This window comes from Petaurus breviceps, unplaced genomic scaffold (assembly GCF_028583685.1).
Source record: "Petaurus breviceps papuanus isolate PSGF00001 unplaced genomic scaffold, PetGlider_PUasm1.0 551, whole genome shotgun sequence".
Lineage (NCBI taxonomy): Eukaryota > Metazoa > Chordata > Mammalia > Diprotodontia > Petauridae > Petaurus > Petaurus breviceps.
This window is the reverse complement of record NW_027186372.1, coordinates 13,366,200-13,383,360: the sequence shown is the minus strand read 5'-3', so window position 1 is coordinate 13,383,360 and position 17,161 is coordinate 13,366,200. Positions and strand designations below refer to the sequence as shown.

Here is a 17,161-nt window from a genome sequence, read left to right as displayed (position 1 = left end):
TATCCCAAACAAGTTCATTGCCTCAGCAGTGTGATTGTGGCAATCCCAAAGACTGGGCTGCTTTAGCATTTTCTGTTTTCACTTGAGTGTGTATGCCTCTTCCCTGGGTTAAAATCTTTCAGTAGTTTTAAGTCAGAAGAAGAAGAGGAAAGAACCAGACTCTTAAGGGGAAAGGGTTGGTGGCTCTAGTTAGAGAGAAATCAGTGAATCCATTTCTGAGCATACCACTTCCAAGGGAAGGGACCAGGGCCCTGCCTCTCATGCAGCCAGGTGAAATATTTTTGTAGCCAGGGGAGTACTGGAATACTCTGAGAACTAGGTTGGGCCATGTTTCTGCATCTGTTAGATCTAATTGTTTCTTGTCTTTTACAAGGCTGGTTATATGAGTCAAAGATTCTGCACAAAAGAAGGGTTTAAAAAAAATTTGAGGGTCTTTTGGGAAGTCACTTTGACCCAGAAAAGATAGTACTCTGCAATATTACTTTGTTCTGGCCTATTTCTCCTAATTCAAATGGCATCGTAAAGCGTGAAGCTCTGAGGTGGGGGATTACCTCCTATTCCTCACATGCTTTGGCTCTGCCATTTGATCAAATGTCCAGAATCGGACTCATCATCTTCCTCTTCCTCCCCCAACACATCCAGACATGCCTGCGGCTGCTCCTTCTTCTAACGTCCCTGTTTCTGTTAGTAGTAACCTGCACACACACACCTCCACCCTAGCTTCTCCCAGTCTTCTTGGGTCTAAAGCTTGGAATCATTTTTTCCCCTCTTTCTTTCTCTTATGGGTAACCTTGGGCAAATGTAATCACTGACACAGTATAATTCTTTAAGGTTTGTTTGTAAAGCACTTTTAATCATTATTTCACTTAATTCTCATAATAACTTATATGTGTTGTTGATGCTGTATGTACCATATCTATTTAATTAAGGGAAAATTGAGACTGAAATAGCATAAACAACTTGCACCTGGCCCACAATGAGGACTAGAGGCAGAATTTTAATCCAGATTTCAGCTAAATCTAAGGATGAGTATTTTTCTTTCTCTACTGTACTCCCCTCTGCTCCACCCTCTGGACAAGTCACTTAACCCTCTGGGGTTCTGTAACCTTATTAGTGAAATGAGGGGGTTAACGAGGTGATATCTACATATCTCTCCAGCTCTAAACCCACAATCCTATTATTCTTACTCTGATATCCAGACAATGTCACTTTATCTCCAAAAGCTGCATTTTCCATGTTCTTTCTATTTCTCTTGTCACATTGAGATTCCATTTGACAAGCCTATAGTCTCTTAACTGGTTTTCTCCAGTTTCTTCATCCTCTAATCCATCCTCTATATACCTGCCAAGTTGACCTTCCTAAAGCAAAGAGCTCATTTGGACTCTTTGGCTCAAAATACTTTCACTAACTCTCCAAGGGCCACTGAATAAAAAGTCCAAAGTTCTCAGCCTGTCATTTAATACCTTTTGTTCTTGTTGCTGAGTCATTTTTCAGTCATGTCCAACTTTTCATGACCTCATTTGGGATTTTCTTGGCAGATACATACTAGAGTGGTTTGCTATTTCCTTCTCCAGCTCATTTTACATAAGAGGAAACTGAAGTAAACAGGGTTAAGTGACTTGCCCAGGGTCACACAGCTAGTAAGTGTCTGAGGCCAGATTTGAACTTAGAAAGATGAGTCTTCCTGACTCTGTATCTTGTACTCTATCCACTGTACCACCTAACTGCCCATAGTAACACCATATTTAATACCATAGTATGTCTCAAAAAATGTATCTACAGCCTAATGTATTCCCTATGTTCCAGATCAATAAGGCAAAAACATTTATTAAGTGCGTACTGTGGGCTGGGAACTGTACTAACTACCAGGCAGAGGAATGCAAGCAAACACAAAGATAATCCCTTCCCTCAAAGGAGCTTATATTCTAATAATGGAAGAAGATGGTCCATAAAAGGGTGCTGAAAAGTGGGGACATAGGTAGTGGTTGAGAGTAGAGGAGACACTTACATGATGGAATGGTGGCAAAGTCCAGGAAATGGAGGCTGGCTGGTTGAGGCCATTCCTCAAAGTGGAGGTTCCATCATTGGGAGAGGGGGCACTTGGGGGTGCTGAGAGAAGGCAAATGAAGCATAGATCATCCTGCTTTGCTGCTGCTGGTCCCTCTTCTTGGTGCCCATCTGTCAAAATTCTACTCATATGTCAAGATCTGTCTCAAAGGCCTTCACCTTCATGGACCCTTTCCTGATTCCTTTCTGCAGGATGTGATTTCTCCTTCATCTGAGCCTCTGTGGTGCATTGTCTCTACTTCTCTAATGTTAAGAATCCTATTCTCCCTTGTATTATCCATTGATCTTCTTATTCCCTTAACTTGTAAGTTCCTTGAGAGCAGAATCTCATTCCCCTATTACCCCTTTACCACAAAAACTATCTTGCCTAGTACACTGTGCCTTACTAGTAGTACTACTTGCTTGTATATAGGGGAAGGGGAAAGGCATTTAAATGGTGCCTACTATGTTCCAGGAACTTTGCAAATATTGGCTCATTTGATCCTTACAACAGTTGAGGCAGGTACTTCATTATCCTCATCGTGTACTTGAGGACACTGGGGTAGACAGAGGTTAAATGATTTGCCAAAGTCACACAGCTTGTAAATGTCAGAGGTTGGATTTGAACTCAGGTCTTCTTGTCTCCCGGCCCTACACTTTACGCCACCTAGCCATCTAGATATTTGTACCTAATAAACGTTTGGCTATGATTAATTTATATTGAATTATTCATCATTGCTTTTCCCATAGTACCCAGGACAGTGCCTTACATATAACAGGTCCATAATGAATATCTATTGAATTGCTAACTTGAAATGTGCAAAAATAAATTTTCATGGTATTTGCCTGCATTTGCTCATGAGAGTGCCAATGCAAAGTTATTTATTCCATCGGAGCCTAAGTGAATTTATCTGACCACTTCCTGGTATTTATTCTTTTTCTCTCCTTCCTTTCCCCTTATTCATTGTAAATGAATTTGAAACTCAAGTCCAGTTATTGCAGCAAGATTTCAAAGTGAGAATAACAAGATTTATCTACAATTGTTAAGACAATCGGTCCGGTTTTATATTTACCATCCCCTTTCCATGAGAGAATAACCATCTTGATTCAAGTTATTGAGTTATTCAATAAGTCCCACTATATGTAGCTTACTGTACTAACCATTGAGGGAGATACAGAGTTCAGATAAGACATAGATCTTGGTCCTCACAGAACCTAAAACTTATCATGGAGAAAGATCAAAGGAAAGTGTGTACCCGTTAGGGAGACACAATATTCTTTCCTTGTTGATTATACCTCTTTTGTTGTAAGCCCTCTTTCTGTCCAATTAATTCTCACCTTTTCCAAAGCCAAGAACCTTAACCAAATAGTTAGGAGATTTTAAAGTACTTAAAATGGTCAAATAGAATAATAAATGACAACATCAGATGTACAAAACAAAGTATCCTATAAGGTCTGAGAGTGAAAGGGGCATCCCTAGCCTTGGGGGAGGGGAGGAGGAGAAATAGAAGAAAACTTCATGGAGGAAGTGACATATGAGTTGGATTCTAAATGAAGAGTATAAATTCAATAACAACAAAAAGAGGGAGAAAGTGTTGGAAACAGAAAATAGAAATAGCCTGGGCAAAGATAACGAAGTGAGAGTGCCCAAGGGAAGCTTGGGAGACAAAGATTTTGGCTGGAGCACAGAGAAAATATTGGGAATTATGTGAGACAGGCCTGGGAAGCGAGGGGGGCACCAAATTATTGGTAGGTTGGTGACATGCTATGGTATTAAATGCCAGGCTAAGGAGTTTGGACTTTACTCAGTAGATAATAGGGGCCGTGTAACAATTTTGAGAAGAGAAAAGACATGCAGTGATGGACGCGTAAAGATGCCTATTTTGCCACAGTATGAAAGATAGATTAGAAAGGAGAACACTAGAGGTAGTAAGACCTGATAGAAGGCTATTGCTGCTAGGTCCAGATTAGTGTGATCCCCAGAGTGGTTGCATTATTCAGATTTGTGCTGTGTTTGTCCATTGGGTTGGAACTAGTTACCACATTTAATAATAATAATAATAGCTAACATTTATATAGCACTTACATGTGTTGCATGCTATGCTAAGCACTTTATAATTATATCTTTTTTGATCCTCACAACCACCCTGGGAAATAGTGCTGTAATTATCCCCATTTTACAGATAAGGAAACTGAGGTAAACAGACGTTAAATGATTTGCCTACGGTGGCCCTGCTAAATATCTGAAGTAAAATTTGAACTTGGATCTTCTTGATTTCAGGCCTGGAACTCTCTTGTATATGTGTGATTACTTTAGGAGCTTCACTATTTGCATTCATTGAGACCTAGCTGTATTCTAGCCAAATGATAAGGGGGGCCTATCCCAGGGTTTGACAGGGTGCACAAAGAAGAAAAAGTGGATACAGTCAGCATTATTAAGGTGTCTAAGGATCTGGTAACTGACTGAGAAGTAAGGGTGACAAAAAAATCAAAGGGAAAAACAATGGTTTTAGATGTAGAAGATGGGGTGGCTGTATCAGTAATGATATTTTAACATCAGAAGAAGGAACAGATATCCTTGAACAGGTTGAGTTTGAGTGGAATACCAGTGGAGATATCCCACAGATAATTCAAAATGAAGTTCTAAAACTCATAAGAGAGTTTCAAAATAGAGATGGAAATTTGGTAACTATCACCCAAAGCACTGTCACTGAATGAGATTGACAAGGGAGAGGATGCAGAGAGAAAAAAGATAAGAACTAAGGGCAGACTCTTAGGGAATACCCACCTTTGAAGGTAGACAATGAGGAGTTTCCATAGGATACAGAGAAATCCTACTTGGAGGATTAGGAGAAATGAAAGACTATGAGATCGCTAAAGTCAAAATAAGAAGCCATCCACTGGATTTGGTGATTAAATCATCAGTGACTTTTGAAGAAGCAGTTTTCAACAGTGGTGGAGAGTAAAGCCAGACTTCGGTGGGTTGAGGACATCTTGGATGAAACAGAAAGGGAAACACCAAGGAAAGATACTTTTTTTCTGATAAATTTGATGATGAAAGGTAAGGAAAAGATAGACAATAACTGTTTTTACCATAGCACCTAGCACAGTGCTTTGCTGGAACGGTCAAGGAAAATATATATTTTTTTAAATACAGTCAGTCATCAAGCATTTATGAAATGCCTGCTGTGTGCTAAGCTCTGTGCCAGACTCTGGGCAAATAAAGAAACATAGAAGCCGGTCCTTGCTCCAACAAGCTTACAGTGTATACTAGCCGTGTAACCTTGGGCAAGTTACTTAACCCCAAAATTGCCCTCCAAAAGGCAAAAAAAAAAAAAGCTTACAGTGTAACAGGGGAGGCAACATAGGAACAACTGTATAAAAAGATATATGCAGGCTAAATTGGATATAATCAACAGAGAGAATGCACCAGCATTAAGGGGGATTGAGAAAAGCTTCTTGCAGAAGGTAAGATTTAGCTGAGACTATGTTCCAGGCACTGTGCTACTCACTGGGAATATAAAGGCCAATATCAATGAGTCCCTGCCCCCAAGGAGCTTATATTAGAATAAGGGGATAGACTAGGGGGATGCAGATGGGGATGAGGGAAGGCTGATTTGGCATGAGCAGTTATGGGAGTCGTAAGCTGAGTCAGAGAACAGTTAATTGTCACACCCTTCTGTTAAGAGTTGTGGCACCAATCTGATGACTGTTTCCAGAGTAAGAGCAAGAGATGGGAGGGAGAGAGGGGGAACAAGAGAAGCATTATACTCAAGGTGGCCATACAAGTGGCACAGGGCTGACTCTGGGTATATGCCCTCCTGGTGTCCTGGTAGATGGCTACATATGAAGCATGGTCTGGAGTCAGCTAGATACAATGAATTAGAATGATGACTCACTCCCTCACCAATCAGGAGAGGTCAGCTGCGGGCAAGAGTGGTAAAGCAAAGTGGATTCAGGCCTCCGGGGTGGGGAGGCATGGTCGCTGAAGGTACATGTCTGCTTGGAAGACAGTCGGCTTCAGCAGGGCAGAAAGCCCTTCTGGGGAGGCCCAGATTTCCTGGAGAGTATCTGGATAACTTATGTTGGGCAATAGGGACCAAAACTCCACTGAGAATTATTGCTCCCACTGTACCATGCTGTAATCACATCTATTACTCTGGAGCTCCTCTGCCCTGTGCATCTTCCCCACCCCCACCTTTGCTGCTGTGCAAGAATAATAGCTCACATTTTTATAGCAGTTTATGGTTTACAAAATGATTTTCTCACAACAAATCATATGAGGTAAGTGGTGCAAGTATTATTATTCCCATATTTTATGGATGAGGAAATGAGCTTCAGAAAGGGTAAATGATTATCTCAAGGTATCAGAAGCAGGGTAAGTTTTCTTACTTCACCCCAGTACTATGTATTCTATGCCTTGCTGGACATATGACTTTCTTCCCCTTCCCAGCTCTCCATCCAAAGCCCTTGGTTGACATCGCATAGTGAGATTTTAAGTGGGTGTCCTGATGCAATTTTTAACATTTGCCAACAATATCCTCAAGAGACAGCTTGCTTTCTTGGGGGTGGTCCTGCAGGAGAAGGCGGAGAGTTTGTGGTTAATTTATTGGATTTGGAAGGATTTTGATTTTTAACAAGGAGCAAAAGCAATTGGATCCATCTCCAAGAGGGAGTGTTATACCAAGGCAGGAAGACGTGTCCTGACTATTTTTTTCTTATGTAGATTTTTATCAGAATTATTAATCACTGGGAAAAATGGTTAGAGAATAAAACAGTGCAATTAGGCCTGTTAAGCCTTGGCAAAAGTTGGCCCAAACTAAAATCTCTGCACTACCTGCTTGTTTAGGGCTAAGTTAACAATAGTGGCAATTCATTAATTACCTACTTCCTTAGCCCTGAGAAAAATTCTTCCTTCATAAGCTACTTAAGTTTTGAGCATTTGATGTTTTCTCTTCATGTTTAAACTTCTTCAGTATAATCAGCACAGGCAATAATCTCCCAAATAAACAATGCTCCAAACAGGACTTTCCAAGACCGCTGGTATCAAGGCTTGTTCAAAGCAGATATTATTTATTACCCCATGAACAGAGAGTAGTTAGCATATTTTAAATGATCAATTAAATATAAGTGATTTTATTAAGAGTTTACACTCTGCAGAACACTTTCCTAGGACTGGAAGAAAGGTAGAATTAAAATGGCATGGCCCCTTCTCTCCTAGAGTTTGCAGTCTAGTAGGAGATTAAGACACCAACGCAATAATATATGAAAAATTAATGAGTTGACTGTCACAATTTATCATGAAACTGGGCAGTATTGTCCAGTGATAGGAGATTGAACTCCATTGTGAAGGGTCAGAAATGTGACTTGGAGACTGAATCTTCTATATACTGCTGTGTACTTCCAAATTATTCAACCCCATTCCCACCCCCCCACCCCCATGTACTCTTATGTCCTAACTATCAGAGGATCACACAAGGCCTCCAGCAAAATCCATGATACATGAACTCCAGAATAACCATGCTCCCAAGTCACACCGAGTACAAGGAGGGAAAGGAGAGAAAAATCCCAGATTATTGCAACTGAACTACTATGGGCTTCTTGAAACCTTGCCCACCATTAATTTCCTCACTCTCACGTGTGAAATGAAACCCTCAATGGAGTTTAGCCAGCACAGTCAGGGCGTACCAGCCCTGAAAGCACTAGAGAAATAGATGAGATTCCAGCTAGCTCTAAGTATGAGTCTCTGATCTCTAGCGTACATCTTCAGCTGAGGTCCTTGTGCTCTATGTGCAGTAGTCATGCCAGGATCTGGTACACTCATACTTGTTGCTAACAATTGTCAAGTAAAGGTCTGAGGGGGTAGCTTGTTAGCAACTGAAGGGATCAGGGAAATGTTACTAGAAAAGGTGGCTGTGAAACTGGGGCTTTAGAATAAGGAGAGGAATCCAACAAGTGAAGAAGGGTAAGGCAGGATGGACGTGTTGAGGTTTCATGATGTGCTGTGGTGGAACCATGTCAAAGAATTCGAGTCAGACCACCTCTAATTCAAGTACAGGCATTTACTGAGATTGACGCCTCTCATGAAGCCAGCTAAGTTCCAGGAGGAACCAGCAACTTCAGAGAAAGCAAGATGGGCTTTTATAGGGTAAAGATGCATTTATATAACAGAAATTATGAATATTAAAAAGGCGGGAGGGGTTTGTCAGGGGACTAGGTAATGGTGTCCCTTCTATCTTTTGGTGGTTAAACATTTTGGTCATGCTGCCCTCCAACTGCCTAGCTATTGTGGTCCTGTCTGGTCAGGATAGATAGGTATTGTGGTCCTGTCTTGGGCTAAATGGGTGATGTTATTGTGGTTGAATACAAGAACACACCTGTTCAAATATGTGAATTGGATCTGGGGGCATTGGCTATATTGAGTCTGGGGGCCTGAGGTGTGGTTAAAGCCAGATTGTGTGGTTAAATCAGGATGTGCCTGCTGTTCTGTTCAGTGGGGCCCATAAGGAAGTTAGAATATTGGGATTGGGGGCAGAATTCCATCAGATGTTCCAGACCTAAAAAGTAGTCCCTGACCAAAGGCACAAAAGGGTAAGTTCATGTTTGTGGGGCAGAACCAATTGTTGACTAATCAGTCACATTTGCTGCTCTGAATTTCTAGTAAATCTATTCAAAACAAAATTTCTGGTACCCACTGTCTCATCTTCCAGCACGTTGAAGCTGCTATGTGTTAAAGAATCCCAAAGCAGAGAACATACCATTTTCTATAATAAAACAAAAAGCAACCATTCTTCCAGCTCCTGATCTTTAAATATATAGAAAGTATACCTTTCTCGAACATACTTCCATTTCATGATAGCACAACTGGGCCTCCCTAACCTTAGTGGAGACTTTGAAACAAGCCATTCCTCCTTGCCTCTCTGTACTATATATACACTACTTAAAATTAAAATGCTGTTTCTTGGCACACTGGTAAATCAGGTACACTAAAATAGGTCAGTGCCGAGCATTTAATGACAGTTGCCTCTAATAGCATAATTATTGAGACTCGACACAGTGTAACCATTTGTTACGTAGTTGTTCATAGTTAAACTGCATTATTAGGTGATTTCATATTTATGTAAAATAAGAAACATTAATTATAAGTACATTAATTAAATTCAGTAAATTTGTGGAACTTAAAGGGAAAAGATTATCCCTCTTAATCAAGCAGAGCCATTTGCCTTCTAATTTGCTATAGTGTTCAGTCATCGGTTTTCCATGAGGCAGGGTGGTCCATAAACTTTAGCTTCTCCGGGGGTACATTTCACTGGGCCCCATGCCTTGCTACCACATAGGAACTGTGAAAACTTTATATTCAGCCACTGATAAATGAGATGACAGATGAAAAAGTGTTTTGGAATGAAGACACCTTCCAGTGTGATAGGTCTTAGGGAGAACTCTGGACCTAACTTAAGAGACCTGATTTTAAACCCAGTTCCTTCTGAAAACTGGCTGCGTAAATGGGTTTAAGGCATTTAACTTGTTTCCTGTTCAGTGAGAGGATTGTGGACTAGGAGATATTTCAGATCCTTTCTTTCTATGGTTCTAAGTACCAAAGTACAGACACCCTTCTCTGTATGGGAGAGAGATTCCTACAAAGTTGAATATCCCCCTGAAATTCTAGAAATAAAATTTCGTGTTCTTTGTATTTATATCATAATGACAGAAATGCTTCATTAATGAAACTTGTATCTGTATAGCACTCTGTACTTTTAGAAGCAGCTTTATGAGCATTCTCTCATTAGATTATTCATGACTAGATGAGGTGATGACAAGTATCATTATCTCCCGTTTACAGAAAAGACTAGAGAGGTTGTGGCTTGCCCGGGGTCAAACAATGAGGTGTTAGCAGAGCCAACAGTAGAACTCAGCTTTTCTGATTCCCAGTCCAAGTATTGTTTACACTGGAGCCATAAATGGGAATTCTGATACCTGGGGCAAATGCAGCTGAGCAAGAGTGGGTAGGTGGTGGACTAGGTCTGAGGTCTTACCACCCATGTACTTAGTTGAGGTAGAGTGCAGACAGAAATCAATGGGAGAAGGAAGAACTCATAGGCCAAGGTGTTTGAAGGGACTGGGGTAGAGAAGACTGGGAGCAAGGTCTGACTTATTGGTGAGGAGGCACATGGAGGACCATAGATGAAAGTAACAAAAATCTGCACGGAATGGAGTGAACTCTAAAGGAGGAAATGACCTTGTTGAATGACGTTGGCTGAGACAGTGTCTGAAGAGGTCAATAGAAAGCAAGGGTCATACCAACTCCTTCTCTTGTGTCTCAAGGGATGTGAGAGAAAAAAATAGTGAGCCCTGGGGGCAGGTACCAAGAGATGTGATGTCTTCAGGAGAAAGACAGATTTCTGTGAGCACCAGAAGATGGAAAGAATGGGAGACAAAGAAATCTGGGATGAAGAGGAATTTGTTTAACTATGAGGAGAATTCCAGATGACAATGGAAAAAGAGGGCAGAGAATAGTAATTACTATGGTTGAGCTGAATAGGAATGAAAGAGTAGGGAGAAGTGTCAGTGGAAAAGGTTTTCAGAAGTGGACCCCAGGAAAAGACTTAAGGATACAATTATTGGAAGAGAGGAGTTAGCTCACAAGAGCCTATATTGTATGTGCTAATCATTGAGGATACAGTTACCAAAAATCAAGATAGTCCTTGCCTACACAAAGCATATATGGGAAGATGTGTTTAGAAAAGAGTATTTTGGTGTGAAATGCCATGGTTATGGTAAATAGAGTCAGAGAACAAATGATTGGCCCAGTCTTTTCCACAATATCTGTTGTGCTGAAAGTGGAAGTCGGGGGAAGGTGTTGAAGCATCTTCATTCGAGCATGGTGATGGCTGGAGAACTGCATTCTGGATCAAGCTAGATATGGAGAGCTCTCACTAATCAACAGTCTGAGTATCCAGGGCAGGAGCTGGCATTCCCAGTTGAAGGCCTAGGGTAGAGCATGATGGCTTGGCATGAAGATCACCAGAGAGCCATCTGACAGTGGCTCCTCTCTCGCTATCTCCTGTGGTCCTCTTCCCCACTCCCCATTCCCCTGAAAGAGTACAAGTCAGTGGAGGATTTCAAGGCATAGAAAAGAAAGTTCACAGTAGAGGAGCGATACCCTCTAGCTCTCAGCACCTGGTACAAAACCTGACAGATCCACCCTGTGGCACTTCTCATTTTAAGTGTTATTTAGGGTAATTTCTCTTTTTGTTTAACTCCCTCCTTTCTTTTAAATTTCTCTACCAATTGGTCAGTGATCTATAAAATAAATGCCTCAAAGGAGATCACTAAGTACTAAAGTAACTGTTCTGAATCTTTTATGTTTTTGTTCAGTCGTTTCAGTCATGTCTGACTCTTCAATGACCCCATTTGGGGTTTTCTTGGCAAAGATACTGGAGTGATTTGCCATTTCCTTCTCCAGTTCACTTTACAGATGAGGAAACTGAGGCAAAAACGGTTAACTGACTTGCTTAGGGTAAGTAAGTATTAACTAGTAAGTGTCCGAGGCCAGATTTTAATTCAGAAAGATGAGTCCTCCTGACTTCAAGTCCAGCCCCAGGTCCACACTGTGCCAACTTGCTGCCTGAGATCCTTATGTAAAGTGATGTAAATCCTTAGGTAACATGATTAATTCTGTCCTGAATTTTTATGTTTTAAGCTAATATTTTTATATAGAAAAAAAATCAGTAATAAAGGGCCAATCTCACAGTCAAAATTCAAGTTGTACCCTTGACATGCCGACTGTGTGATCATGAGTCAGTGAAAAACCTCTCAGTGCCCCACTGAGTTTCCCTGAAGCTATGGATCTGCAATAGTGGAAGAAGTTTCTATAGGAGGACTTCTCCAAACTGATGAAATTACTGATCAAAAGCTGGGGTTTTTTTTAAAAACAGATTTTCTTAAGGTGAGACCCTTCCCTTTCCCTCAACCCCCCATTGTTAATAGAGTTTTAATTAACATCATAGTAGCCTCTTTTGATAGGTTCTAAAGAAATCCTAAAGAGTACCAGGCAACAAGACTTCCATTCTGGAAATCCCATAGCAGTTGAGATAGGAAAGACAGGATAGTTAAGTGCCTCTTTGTAACTGGAAGCTGGTAGCTAATTCACTGGACAAGGAGTCAACTTTGGAGGCAGGAAGACCCGAATTCAAGGCCTGCCTCTTATAAAGACCCATTCTATGACTCTGGACAGGTAACTAACTTAATTTTCAGTGTCTCCAAGGGACTCTCTGAGACTCTTTAAGTTTTAGGGCAGTTACAGGTCCACAACAGTAGATCGGGTTTCCTGATTGAGATAATAATAACAAAAACAGCTAGCTTTCATTTAGTACTTTAAAAGATTTGCAAGGTGCTTTACAATTATCTCATTTTATCCTCCCAACAATCCTGGGTGGTAGTTTTGTTGTGGTTTTTTTTTTTCAATTATACCTACTTTACCAATGAAACTGATGGTGAGGGAGATGATGAGGTGATTTACCCAGGTTCACACCGCTAATAAGTGTCTGAAGTCACAGTTAAACCTGACTCCAATCCAGTGAATGCTCTAACAACTGCACCACCTAGCTGGCCCAATATCAGTCCCTACTCCAGTGACATTCCATGTCCATTCCCTGCCAAAGAAGTCTTCTTCCTTAACAATTGCCTCTCTTTTTCTCCTGTCCTTTTCCTTCTCTGCCTCATCACTGTCCTTTCCCCTTCCCCCTCCATCTTTCCCTTTGTCATAGTAGAATGGATGATGAAGGGTGTGTACAGAGGAAATGGCATATTGCTTACAGGAGAATATAATGAGTAGAAATAAGTATTCTTTCATCTCCTCCTCTCTTTCTTCACCTCCCCCATTATCCCCTTGGCCTGACAAACACTTTGAAAATCTTTTTTATTTTATCATTGACAAACACATGATTCATGGAAGGAATTATGACTTCAACTTGACTCTACCACATAGTACCAAGGACCATATTTCCATTTCATACTATGTACACCATTATAAAACTCCCATCACTGTGAGGATGCCCATAAGAAAGCCTTTTAGCAAGAAAAAGGCAATTTAAAATGTGTAGCAAGCAATGAAACATCCACACTGGGTAAAATGGACACACAGATCTTAGGACCCCAAAATCTATAAATAAACTCTCCTACATGTCCCTTTGTATACTAGATGAGTGTGTGGTCTAAATTAAGGCAGAGATAGAAAATTACTACTTGGAAGAGAAGAAGGAATTCTCAGTCTAGTGATTGACTCAGCTCATTTGCCCTGAGGCAAGTCTCATAACTACCTAACCAGCGGGGATAATGATCCTACCTGATGGGGGAAGGGAAAAGAGGCATGAGAATGAGCTTATTGTGTCTAAGGACTTGAACAGCCTCTAGGAAGTTGGCTATTATTGCATAATTCTATGTCCGCCTTTTTCTACTAATATCAGGCAAATGAATACTAACTGGTTAATAGTATTTTTGCTCTGGAGAATATGGTGCAGCCAAATAAAATATATCAGTCACATAATGTAGAAAGTTATAGCTGAAAGGGACCTTGGAGAGATACTTGCAGATAGCATTCTATGTTGACTTACCGAGGTCACCCAGCTAGTAAATGGTGGGGCCGGGACTCAAACCCACCGTAGCGATGCTTTTTGGATGTTATCACGTTACTTGACTGCACATCATGTGAAAAGTCCCTTGAAGACACACTTGAAATCTATAAAAATGACCATGGGTATTTTTCTTGTTTTTGAGGAAGAAAAAAAATCCAGGACATGATTTCAGCTTAGAAATAAAGACTTGGATAAAGCAATTCTACCAGATCTTAATTTCTTTTCCTTTCTGGGGTTATTGTCATTGTTCATTCTGTTTTCCAAAACCAGTATATCTTTGATACATCTTGTTTTCCTAAGCATGCTTCTGTGGACAAGGAACCATAGAATGTAGATTACACCTTTTGGAGATAGTCTGGCCACATAAGGAGACAAGTAGTTGAAATTTGTGTCAAATTGCTTGTTTAAATGACTTCAGCCATCTCCTTAAAGCCAAGACAGCAGGGGCTGAGGATTTTAAAAGTTGGCAGGGGCAAAATGACAAGGCACAGGCAGACACCTGGTGAGCTGCCAGCTCTGACTTAAAGCTTCAAAAAATAAACTTTCTCAAAGGACACAAATTAAAGTCGTGTTTCAGTGCCCATTAAAACAAAATTATAGGCTTTAAGTTGCATACCCAACTACTTTCACTTCCATTAATTTTAAAATATTGCATCTTACAGACTTGTAGGTTCATTCTTACAGTTGTTAGATTAGGCAGTGTGGAATAGCAAATGAGGAATGGAATCGGAATAACTAGGTTGGAATCACAGTTCTGCTCCTCACTGGGTATAAGGAGCTTGTGTGACCTTGAGCTAGTCCCTCATCCTCTTTGAGTTTCTGTTTGTTCATCAGCAATTGGGGGGGTATGATATATGTTAATATATGAAATTTCTTCTGCTTGCATCAGGCCTGTATTTAGGAAGGTGCTTTGTAAATTGTCAAAAATGCGTTGCTTATGCTACAAAGAGACATTTCCTCTTGATAGACTTTGGGAAATGGGTAATGGCATCACTGTATTTCCTCTACAGCTGTAGAGATAGGGTTGAGAACTTTTTTTTTTTATGACGTTTATTTTTCCTTTGAAAGATAGAAGTGGTGGTCATGGTCATAGTTTAAATTAAATCGAGTGAGTCCATCAATAGGGATTTATTAAGCACTAACTGTGTACTGAGTAAGCACTGTTCTAATCAATCCAGAGTTTCTCCAGAAGATTGCTTTAATGATTGGCTGCCTAGAGAATACCAAATTCTTTCTATTAGTTTTGTTTGTTTTGTGTGTTTACTGGACCTGTGATTTTATTGATAAAAGAGCTCCTGTTGAGTATTAGGTGTAAAACAATTGTAGACATTTCTGCTGTTGGAAGAATTAAACATCTTATAGAACATCCATGTTGTCTTTAATTCACTGGCAAGAAAATGGATTCTTCTTTTTCTCTTCTTTATGGACATAAATCCATCAAGCTATAAATGGTGAATTCTACTCTATATCTCTATGTTCCATTACTTTTTCATGTTTTAAAAGCATTTAGGTGATTCCACTGAGAAGTCCACATCAGCACAGTTTTACTAATGGAATTTCTAATAATTCTTCCCTCAAAGCTTACAGATTAATGTAGATTAAAGAATATTATTTATTCTTAATTTATTTGCTATGTTTTCTGTAATCTTAACTCAATTTTATTGTATTCAAACATTATCAAAATAGAGACTTAAAATCAATTATCTCATTTTGCCAGAAAAAAAAATGAGGCATGGAAGAGTCACTACAGGAGTTTCTGAATCTGTATTCCACAAGTATTAAAGTTTTTTTTTTCTTCTTCCTCTTTTCACAGGCCCACCAAACCATCACAGCCAGTCAACTCTGAGGCCACCTCTTCCACCTCCCCACAACCACACCCTGTCCCATCACCATTCTTCTGCCAACTCCCTCAATAGGAATTCACTGACCAATCGACGGAGCCAGATCCATGCCCCAGCTCCTGCTCCAAATGACTTGGCCACCACTCCTGAGTCTGTCCAGCTTCAGGACAGTTGGGTGCTCAATAGCAATGTGCCACTGGAGACCAGGTATGTGACCGCTATCCACTTCTGGCTAATACTACTGTCTTATCTATTCATCATACCTGGCCCCCATACACTTTCATACATATGCAAAGAACTAAGGAGGATAAGGGGAGGTTCTGTCAATGTGTAATCTTTGAATAAAGATGTGCTACCAAGCTTGTCTCCTGACACTAACTTTTCCCCTTACTAATTTGACCCTGGATGATGGGTGGATAGACATTTCTTTGTTCACATGTGTCTCCTTTTAATGCTTGTTTACTCTTCTAGACAGCTCTTGTGTACCCAACTAATAGAATTAGCATAACATATTTTTACTCAAAGGCTCATGGGAAACTTGCTTATAAGGGTATATTGACTGAGAGCTGCTGATAAATTATGCATTTGGCCTTTTGTGAAGTAATAAATGAAGACTCATTTGAAATTAAGTGTTTGGGGAGACCTTGAGAAACAATCCCTGATTTGAGACTGACAGAAGAATAATTTTAATTTATATTTCATCCAACATGCAGTTTCACTTTAATCCCTCCTGTACACACTAACAGCTTGATGCCTATGGGGCAAACAATAATGTATAAAAACAAACGGGCAGAAAAGGTGCAGCATTAGGTTCAGAGGGAAGAGTTTCCAAAATATGATTCATGGGTTGTTTGAACTTTTCATTGCTTGTTCACTTTCAGCCTCCGCTTCAAGTCAGCCAGAGCTATGACAATGTTGAATGGTCTGAGATTAGGTCCATTGGTGGTGGGGGCACAGATGTTGAAACATCTTTGGTTCCTCCTCACCTGATCCTTTTAGGCTTTGGAAGGTTTTGCTGACCCTCCTCTCTCGGTGTTTATTTGTCCCAAAGTACCAGGAGGCAAGATACTTACAGAGTCCTCATAAAACCTTTGTACAATTTAAAACTTTAAAATTTTGCTTGAAAATTTCAATAATTTATTGTGTGGGTATCATATAAATGGGTTTTGTGCTTTCTGTTCTCATCACTGACGTGAGCCTTAATTCTGCTAGCAGTTTGACATACCTTTCCTTCTCGGGTATATTATTTGTCTCAGAATCTGAAGTAAGAAGCCAATTCAGTTCAGTAAACATTTATTAAGTACCTATTCTGAAAACTATTATGCACTAAATATATGTAATATTTAGTGTATTTTGTGCAAAGTCGATTCTTAGACATTAATAGATTTACTTTTAACTGTCAGGAAAAGAAAATTTCCATAATACGTACAATCTAAGTTGTCAAATTACAAAAAACTTTCTAAAAGTTGTATGTGTATATATACATATAATTTTGCATTGTTTCTTCCCCCTCTACATCCCCCTGCATTGAAAAATAACCCACTTTTCTAGTCATCTATAACCATTAAACTAGAAACCAGAATGATTTTCCTGTTATAGTTTGGTCCACAGGCTCATTTGTGAAATCTTTGGGGTTTTGTA

The 17,161-nt window shown here is 40.0% G+C and overlaps 1 protein-coding gene across 7 annotated transcripts in view; it reads left to right on the top strand.

The window, feature by feature from the left end:
* TENM2 (teneurin transmembrane protein 2) overlaps window positions 1-17,161 on the top strand; it is a 417,254-nt gene that overhangs the window by 109,439 nt on the left and 290,654 nt on the right. For all 7 annotated transcript variants that reach the window (XM_069102413.1, XM_069102414.1, XM_069102411.1 and 4 more), the window contains exon 3: window positions 15,493-15,727. In XM_069102413.1, the coding sequence (XP_068958514.1) occupies window positions 15,493-15,727 (235 nt within the window). The remainder of the gene's footprint in view (window positions 1-15,492; window positions 15,728-17,161) is intronic.